Source organism: Hevea brasiliensis, chromosome 10 (assembly GCF_030052815.1).
Source record: "Hevea brasiliensis isolate MT/VB/25A 57/8 chromosome 10, ASM3005281v1, whole genome shotgun sequence".
NCBI classification, from domain to species: domain Eukaryota; kingdom Viridiplantae; phylum Streptophyta; class Magnoliopsida; order Malpighiales; family Euphorbiaceae; genus Hevea; species Hevea brasiliensis.
The window spans coordinates 99,914,694-99,924,832 of NC_079502.1; the positions used below are offsets into that span (position 1 = coordinate 99,914,694).

Sequence of the window (10,139 nt, forward strand, 5' to 3'; positions counted from 1 at the left end):
ATGCTCAAGGATGAGCAGGTGCTGGAACAGAACCACCTCCGGGGATGAATGCATCATCACCACCTGGAATAGAGCCTCCAGTGCCTGGAATAGAGCCTCCAATGCCTCCAATGCCTCCAATGCCCCTGTGTGGACCATAGGAAGGAACACTGAAAGCAGGTGGCACCATCACCGGCCGATGCCTGGAATAAGGAAGCTATTGTCATGATATTTATCGTGAAGAGATTTAAAAGAAACTTGGATTGTTTCAAGTCCACATCCTTGGTATTCTCTGGAATTTGGTTGGTTTTCATTGGAATTTGGCGCCCTGCAATTGCATGCCTCGATATGGCAAACAAGACAAGTAGAGCAATAAGAGACAACTTGCTCATGTAAGCCATTGAGAAGAGCAAAAGAGGAGATAAGCAATGTGAATATTTGATGGTGAACAAGGAAAAGGTGCTCTTCTTATATAAGTTCAGAATCCAACTGAGTTTGACGGTGATTTACTGATATGCATCCATCCCCCTGCTTACATGTATAGTATAGAAATAAATGCATACAAGCTTCTAGGAATGAGAAATGATAAGAGAAGGTCTTAAAGAGAGTTTTGTTTTTTTTTTTTTATATATTTTTAAACAAGGCCATAAAATGCAGATTTGCCTATGTGGCTCAAGAAAGGAATGGATGCACATCGTTTTCAGAATATGGGTAAGTTGATGTGTGTGTGTATGTTGGATGTATAAGGGTGATTGAAGTTGTAAGCTTAGAGATTAAACTTCACTACTAGCTATTTTTACTTAATTTCATGTCGCCAACTCATGCGGCGAATAATTGAAAATGTACTTGATTGATTTAATATGGCCCCGCAATAGGTGTAGACTAACACAACTAGCATATAGACGTGTACGGTTACATAAATGAAGAGAATGCACCATCCCAAATATTTTTATCATATATACATTCAAATCTACTAATGAATCCATTGTAAATCGAGCAATTTTCCTAGGTGAGTCTTCCAGGGACTACAGGCCCTGTTCTTCAATACAAGATCAGGTGGTAAATTTCAAACACAAGCTTCCAAAATTACACATATCAACTGAATCAGAGTTAACGACAGCTATAATCTGACTTTTAGATGCATGCCTTCACCACATATCTGAAGTGCAAACTTTTACCACATCATCAGGAAGAATTGGAGCCTCCAATCTCTTGCACGTTTGAGGATTATTCAAATATTTGTCTGGATTTGGTGTATTCATAAGGGTTTTGAAGGGAACTGTATTTTTAAGCAGGAAGAAAAAATGAATCCATTACATTCCTGTTACATGTGATCACAATTCTATTACATTTTCCATTTAACACATGTTAGTTTAAGTATCAAAGGATATGTTTTCTAATATGATTCAATAATTCTCTTTTTGCCCAACTAGTTCTTATATCATCTGCAATGTCTAGACTACAAAGCTCTCTCTGGGGTTAAGGAATGAATTTATTTTGGCATATTGGTTTGCCTGAATGCATGCAGACTCAGAATCTTGATTGAAAATTAAATCATATTAACATAACTATAATGATTCAGTTCATTTTCTTGATGAAAGCTGTTTCGGAACGTTTCTGTGAGGCATAGCAATACAAGAGGGGTGTGGCAATAATTTACCTGCACAAACTCAAAGAAAATGCCAAAATATTACAATTATGTCAGCCCCGTTGCAGCTCTGCAATAAACAAGAAGATTATGGGTTGGGTCTTTCCTCAGAAAATCTTGGAAGTTGAACAAGGGAGTTCACTCTTGTGACGCCTTCCAAACCTGACCAACTCTGATCTTCACCAGCAACTGTTTCTCCACTTCCATCAACTTCAGCCCCTAGTTTTCCATAATTATCGTTTTCTTCTGATGATCTCACAGTAAAATTCCTTTGCAAACATGGCTCAGACTTCTGGCCATCATCTGATTCAATTGCATTACCAGAATGATTGCTCTGCAGGGTTGCAGAAGAAAAGCACTGTTCCTCATAATCAGATTCTGAGTCCATTTTCCCATCCAAAAATAAACAAACCACTGCACAGTCATCCATTTTTGAAGTTGGGTATTTGAGCTTCCATTCTCGCGCAGCCGAGTCCACCAGGATTCTCGCAGCTGATGACCTCGTTGGAGCTGATGACACAATCTCAACCACCTCTTCATTGCTCAAAACATCCCAAACCTGTAGTAACAATAATCTAGCACTCGGTAAAAACAGAGAGTATATAAGCATGCTACAAGATATACTAGGTTTCAGGTGAATCGCAATATATCCTGGTGGATTACTTTATTCTGATAAATAGGAATTTAAATATCAAGGCAAACCTCCTCAATCCCATCCATAGTCCAGTCAGGATTTACAGCATACATACAATTATCAGACAGAATTTGGTCTTGTTATGAAGCAGATCAAGACAGGGCTATCATGGCCTTTTCAATGGAAACACAAAACATAACAAAGCCTAAAGAAACTTAATCTTGTAAACCACATTCACCAAGCAGGGTCTAAGGAATAAGAAGGATTTCTACTCGATAGAAAACAGATGAGAAGGTCTCTTCTAATCTGTGTAGCTATATTTAACCTTAACCAAAATCTGAAGATGCATCATGAAGTTCTTTACGTCTCCTGAATCTTTTCTGACAATGCCATGTCTTTCGAAAACATGTTATGCTAAAATAACCATTATAGGGACAGCTATTATCTTGAGGTCCTATAACAATCCTTGTTTTTTCATTGCTTACAAATGATTGGTTCTAGAATTATTATCTCTAATATTGTGTGACTCTCCAACATTTATTACATTTACTATGATGAGCTCTGAATGGCCTACCCAACATTTCTTTGTTCCGCCACAACCAAGATCATCTTCTTAGTCAAAATTTTTCCTTGGGTTTGATTTTTTATGAAGAAAGATCAGATCAGCAACATCAACTAGACATTCATGAGTGACAAACATACAAAACTCTTTAACATCAAAAATTTGACTCAGCATCATAGCAGCATTTTTCTGATACCTATCATGGAATACTTATCATGTCTATCTATTTGGTATTTCGGTTTGAAGATAATATCATCAAAATCCCTGTTCCTCGAAAAACAAGCCACCATAAAAATCCATCAACCACATTGAACTTCAGTTTATATGCCTCAAAGAAAGTGATATGGCTTGATATAAAATCTACAAAAAAATATTTTATTCACTGCCATGATATTAGCACAACTTATATTCTTAGTTCACAGATAACAGAACATAGCTCAAAGAAATTCAATTGGTAGTCAACAGGCCTTAATTACAGTACATTGACCCTCAGAAATTTTCATATTGAAAAGTTTTTATTGGCTGTGATTTTAATAAAATAAAAGAAAATTAGATTCTCATCAACAAAAAGAAAATGAAATAATAGGGGAAAAATTTAGAGATGAAAATCATACCCCATCAGAGGCAAGAACAATGAATTGATCTTTCTCTGTAAGTAGGCGGTGAGAGAACTCAGGTATGGAGATCACCCCATATTCCTTCAAACAAAAGTCCCCAAATGCCCGTGCCATTGCTAGGCCAGGGGCATCATCAAATGGCAACCAAACTCTTGGTACTTCAGGTTCATCTTGCAATGCAAAGACTCTACCTTTACACCGTTTAATCCTTTCTGCTTCCCCTGTAACAATTTGGATTCACATAAACTGTTGCGCTCAGGCATAGTATCAAACCACCGAAAGATCCAATTATATATTGTGACCTACTTGGCAAATCAGGTTTCAGATCAACAGTCAACTGGATTGCAACCATAGAATCATTGTCATCCTTAGATCCCATGATTGCACGAGAATCCCCAATATATCCCATGAAAAGATTGGAGCCCTTGAAAACCACAAATAAACATACACAATAAGACCAAAGTTAAACCAAATGAAAATGTAGACCACCGATCAAGTTTATACAATACCTGTTTTACCATAGTGACAGCAGTGCTACCACTACAGAAGCAGTCCAAATTAGGATGGGATCTCAGCTCTTTGTCCATAGCCTTGTAGGACTTGAGGAATGCTTCTCTCCATACAGAATTCAGTTTATCCTCCATGGACCCATCCTTCTCAGAATCTCCAATTTCTGATTTCTTTGAGTTCCCCTTAAAACAGGTTTGACCTGTCCCATTTTGCCTCGACTGATTAGAGTGCAAGAATGACAGTAACTTCATTGGCAGGGCATCCCTCACCTTGCGGGCAACAAGATGGCCATGTGGACCATGGCCATCAAAGACACCACAAAAAGTCACATCTTCTGATAAGAAATCCTACAGAGATTAAAAGTTTGATAAGCAATTAACCTCCAAATAGAATTAAATACTGATTACAATAGAATGAATAGAACTCACTTCCCATACGATCATCGCATCCTGGTTTATGCCCTTGCGACCCTGCTGTGTGAATATACAAGAAGTTCGGCTCTTTCCATTAGTGAAAATCCTGTTAGGTATAGAGGGTAAATGCTGCAGTGTAACTACGTGGTCGGAGAATGTTCTTTTAGTTTTCTTTTGCCCGCAAAATCCAATCCCCAAGCATGGGGGGGGAACAGTATCTGCATTGCTCCTCCTACTACTACAAGTACTTTGGCTACTAGTCGAGACACAAGCCCCCATTTGTTCAACAGCAGAAAGAACAAGGCATCTGCACTGTGATTAATGGACAAGATTCCTCCTTTTGACAGAACAGATCTCACATTAAACTCCAAATTTTGCTAGAATAGTCAACCAAGAAAAAGACTATCCAAACACCAAAGATTCCCACCACTGAAACCATAGGTCACTTTACACCTCAAACCTCGATACAGAAAACTGGGATCTTTTAATCTTAGTCAATTACAATCTGGTGGGGATTACGTTAATCGACAATGAAACCAGCTGAACAAAAACAATAAGCCAAAAGTTAATTGAATTTTTTATTACATATTTTGCTATAACGCAGAAATGGCTGCAAGCATTGAAAACTCCCAACAAATCAAATAAAACAAATTTAAAAATCTTCCATGTGACCTTAGAATATAATATGCTTAAAAGGTTGTCCTAATCCTTTGTTCTCATGAGGAATCACACTGACACACCAGTTGAAGAGACATTAATATGTAATTTAATCCACAAACTACCAATTAAAAATTGAAGCCAACAAAGAAAAGGAAAAACAGGAGCATATAAATCAAAGACACACCAGGAAACATGAAACCTGTCCTCCTTTCAAACAATGAAAGCATTAGAAATAAATTTTATCAACAACTTTCCACAGCTCATAAAATGCTTCTATACATAGAAAACATAAAGATGCCAATGAGATCTATAATTAAAATGATCTTTTTCCCCAAGGAGAGGAATGCAAAACAACAACCTTCCTCTAAATATTAATGTTGGGAGGCATATTAAAAACAAAATAAAGCAAGGAATATGCATGGATGATTCTCAAATTCTTACCTTTATATTGAGTTCCACAAAGAGAGCCACACAGAAGAGTTTAAGACAAAGAACAAAGAAAAAGTATATCTGTGTCCCAACACGCTGTTTCAAATCATCCCCATAAAAAAGACAGAAATCTCTGTTTGGTTCCACAGAAAATGCTGGAAAATAGGGCCAACAACACATCTATGATCAGATTTTTCAGTTTTCAAAATTTTGCTGAAGCCATAAAGGAAAAGAAACCCATGTAAAGAAATTTGAAACTTAGACCATCCCATAAAAAAAGTAAAAACATTCCATACTTCTAAAAGTATGCTCTACAAGAGAGAGAGAGAGAGAGAGAGAGAGAGAGAGAGATTGACAAACTTTGAATTCGCACTAGAGAGAAAAACGAGAAGAGATAAAGGAGAAACAGAAAAGCAGAAAAGGACGAAAGAAAAGCATGATTTTGTCAAAACAGAATCAAAGATGGCCTAAAAGAAAAAAAAAAAAAAAAGAAGATATCAAGTAACTATTACGTAATTATCATTAGAGGAATGGAAAAAGAAAACAAGAAAATAAAAAACGAAAAAGTAGAAAGATTATAAAAATTTTCATCAACCCAGAAAATGCACCAAAAATACAGTGAGAAACTGAAAATAAAGGGAAGGATTTAATCAAATTTCCATTGCTGAAGAGCCAGAAAAAACATAATGGAAGTCGTCAGTCTACCATAACCATTTGGTATAAAAGTTAAGTAAAGCAAGCGTTTCCATTTTCAGAAATGAAAGACTAATAGTTCATAAAAAAGTGTTAAAATATATATTTATTTTCGTTTCCTCAGTTTTCTCAGTAATCAAACAGAGTGGGTAGTAAGGAGCTTTTTTAAAAGTTATGAAGATCTTTAAACAAGTAAACAACTATACATGAACGCAGAAGCCATGCATTAAGTGGTTTAATTACAAAACTTTTTGCTTAAACAAACAAAGACACAACCGTGAAAAATCACATTGATGATAAAAAGATAAGCCAAAAGAACAAGCCAAATGATGACAAAACTGAAGCAAAGAACCGTTCTTGCCGCCAGAAATGGCCACTAAAACAAAAGGGTACCTTTGTTCAGGATCGATTTCACAACTTAAGGATCAGCATAGCAAACCCATAAAGAGAGAGAGAAAGGAGGGTCTGATTATAATGGTAGAGAGATAGAGAAAGAGAGAGATGGTGGATGCATTAATTACAAAAGCAAGGACACAGGGAATCGAGAGAGATGGCCCGTGGCCGGCAGTTACTCTCTACCCAAATGATGGCAGAGACAAAAGTTGAACGCGCAAAATTAGGCGCGTCGACTGTAATGAAAAAAAAATCCAAAGGATTCATAGTTTTTTTAATCAAACCAAAGGATTCATAGTTGCTGTGGTCGTTAGTTGTTTAGTTAATAGTTATCAGACAGAGCCTGTAATTATCATTTATTGTCTACAGATTATGAATTATGCGTTGCTATACTCATAGCATAAGTCCCTTCATCAAATTATTATCATCATCATCACCACAATGTCATCTTTTCACACATTATTCTTTCTCTTTTCTTTTCCCCATTCAGACCCCATACATAGATTATGCCTATTGCTTAATAATTATGATAATTGTACATGCTAAGTGAGAGATTAATTAGCTTTTACCAGCTGCCTTGTTCTTGTTGCCTTATTGTTGTCTACCATTAGTTTTGCTGTAAGCCTCTTGTCGTATATATATCTTGGATTCCATAACCTTTTCTTTTTTTTTTCTTTTATTATTTACTTTTTGAATTTTTTTAAATTTTTTTAAGCCTCAAACCTAAATCTACTAGGTAAGTAACCTGTTCTACATTGGCACTTTCATAACCTTCACCCCATTCGTATAAAATTTTTATATTTCCTTTAAATAAATAATTAACAAGGAAAAAAAACATTTTGATATCTTAGTTTATGTCATCATATCTTAATAAATAATAAAATGTTAATTATTTGCTCTGATTTCTTGTTCTAATACATCAAGTTTTGCTTTGATTATCGTAGTTTATGCCATCATTTCTTGTTCATTATCCTGCACCTTATCTGAAATATTTTGATGCCAAATTTGAAATTTCTCCTCCAATAAAAGCTACCTAATTAATTAATATTTATTCCAATCATCTCCTTTTTCTCTTTTTTTTTTATTTGTAATTAATAATTGAGTTAAGTTTATCAATTTTCTTTATATTTTTTATATTATTGTTAGACCCTGATTTAAATTAAATAAAGGAATCAACCTTTTAATTCTAATATAAATAAATTAAACTAAAAAAAATAAACTTTTCATGATTCCAAAAGTAATAAGATTTATAATTTTTTAACAAATTTAAAATGAGTGTATTTTAAAAAAAAATATTCGATTACGGTTTGATTTAAATTAAAATTAAAATTAATTTTATATATCTAAAAGTTTTATGATTAGAATCAAAATTATTTTTTTAATATAATTAAATCGAAATTTAGTTAAAACTCGATCGTACTCCAGATAATTTATTTAACTAAAAGAAAAAACTTGGAAGCTCCAAAAATGAAAAAGGTTGCAAGTGGTGGGAGCAACCCCCACATACTCACTCATCCTCTGTGAAGCTTCGCTGTCCTCCCCTTTCTTTTGCAGGCTTCTTTTCTTTTTCTTTTTTTATTATAATTATTATTATTATTATTATTATTATTAATTTCCTTTTTTTCAAGATACGTTACTTTGCATTGTATTGGAGGGAAAAGGTTGATGGGCCTAGCTAGGCCTTTTGTTGATTATAAATAACATTACCCCTAGATCGGCGCTTCCCAACTCCCAACCCTATACTTGTGTTGTGCCATAATCATTCATGCCCATGCATTGCTTACTAAAAAGTTATATGTATTTCTTAATATATATGATTGTAAATCCACTTGGTTTTGAAAATAGTTGCAGGTTATTATATATAGAGGTCTGGTGGATGAGCAAGCTGGCTAGCTAGAAGAAATTAGGTGAAGTTTGATGAATGAACAGATTGATTTGGTGTAAAATGTTAGACAAATTTACCCTCAGTAGTACTAAAAGTTCATCTCTTCTTCTCTTATTTTATGTTATTTTTCTATTCCTACATTTGTTATATACATATATATGTGTCACCAACCAACTACTGAGGTAGAGTTGGTGGTTTGAAAGTCTTGTTAATTAGGTTGCACATTTACTATATTAACAACTCACAAGGTTGATACATAGGTGTAGGATATATAAGTTCTTAGTTGGAAGTAATTAGGCTTAAGGGGATTGGGAGAGTGAGTGTTTAACCTGTCAAGTAAGTTAGCCTACACTAAATAATTTTGATTTAATTTCTAGTGTAATTGAACTTTAATTAATAAAAGAAAAAAGAAAAGAAAAGAAAATTCATATCTTTAAGTTGACCACACACATATATATATAATGAATAATGATTACACACCTTATCTTCAACTAATTTTAGATGGAACTAAATGCAATTTTGTTTTCTTTTATATTTCAGGGCATGAAAATTAAACCCTAGAACTGTTTTTGCCCTGTACCACTTGTGTATGCCAGTTTGCTTCTGGTACTTACTTTTTTATCACAAGTCACCCGTTCCCTGCAACTGTAACTCAAAAACCAACCTCACAAAGCTATGATTAATTTAATGTCTACTTGCATGCCACAGTCACCTCAAGCTCAGGTTTAATCTGTTGTCCATTGGTTTAATTATGAAGATTGAACTTTTCATGATTCTGTAGTCCATCGTCACCTCAAGCTCAGGTTGTTTTGACTAAATTTGAAGTCTAGATTTTACAGCTTTATGGAATTAGTTTAACTATCTTTGTTTAGTATATAAATTAAAGAAAAATATTAGGAGGATTTTTGAGTTTTCATTTGAATTTCAAAGGATGATTCCTTTCCCATTGTGAAGTATGGTAGACAAACTGTCACCAATGCCCACCAGGCTTTTTAATTTTCATACTGCCTTCTTTTGGTATAAAAGATGAACTTTACCAATCAAACAAGCAAACATCTTTCTTCCTTTTAATTCTTTATACTGTTTGTGGGTTGATCCATCACAACAATTAATAATATTTTCCACAAACTTTTTCCCATTCCTTCACTATTGCTCTTTAACTTTATAACAAAAATAGTCTAATTTGTAAGCCCTTTTCTTTCTCCCCTTTTATCCCTTATGCTTTCTCTATGTTGATGATCAAACTACACCCTATATCATACCTTGTTACTCATCAAGGCATACAACAACAATTAAATTTTAATTTTAAATTAATTAAACTCCGCTATATAATAATATGATTAACTCATATATGTGTTTAATTTCAATATTAATTAGAATAATAGATGTGGTCTCATAATATGTTTGGAGAAGAAATGAATGCTTGAGTAATCATATTTACTTGAAAATTAATGATGTTTAAATGATATTTTATAGTTATAGGTAGACCTTCTAGGCAAGAAGAGAAGGAATAGTTTTGCCCATTGTTTGTATATTGTTTTGCAGTCAAAAAGAGAGTGAGCGTCGGCATTTTTTACTAATGAATCAGTACAAAATAAAATGATGAAGAGGGTGTGGTAAAACTTTAACTTCTTTACAAAGGAATCAATCAAGCTGACCAATTTTTTTAAGTAAAAGAATTGCCATAAAGTTGGCCAACACATGGTGTCTACAGAA

General features: G+C 34.2%; 1 protein-coding gene across 2 annotated transcripts; it reads right to left on the reverse strand.

Annotated features, from left to right (window-relative positions):
• Positions 1–1,517: 1,517 nt before the first annotated feature.
• LOC110668244 (probable protein phosphatase 2C 52) lies at positions 1,518–6,773 on the reverse strand. 2 transcript variants are annotated; one of them, XM_058128479.1, is made up of 7 exons: positions 6,539–6,773; positions 5,465–5,607; positions 4,379–4,903; positions 3,950–4,297; positions 3,747–3,864; positions 3,438–3,661; positions 1,518–2,186 (listed from the first exon to the last, which is right to left on the reverse strand). In XM_058128479.1, exons 3-7 carry the CDS (start codon positions 4,640–4,642, stop codon positions 1,716–1,718), a joined length of 1,425 nt encoding a protein of 474 aa, XP_057984462.1. In that variant the 5' UTR covers positions 4,643–4,903; positions 5,465–5,607; positions 6,539–6,773; the 3' UTR covers positions 1,518–1,715. The 2 variants fall into 2 exon arrangements, with proteins under 2 accessions (XP_057984462.1, XP_021685093.2); XM_021829401.2 differs by lacking the exon at positions 6,539–6,773 and having other exon boundaries at positions 5,465–6,526.
• Between the last annotated feature and the right edge of the window lie 3,366 nt (positions 6,774–10,139).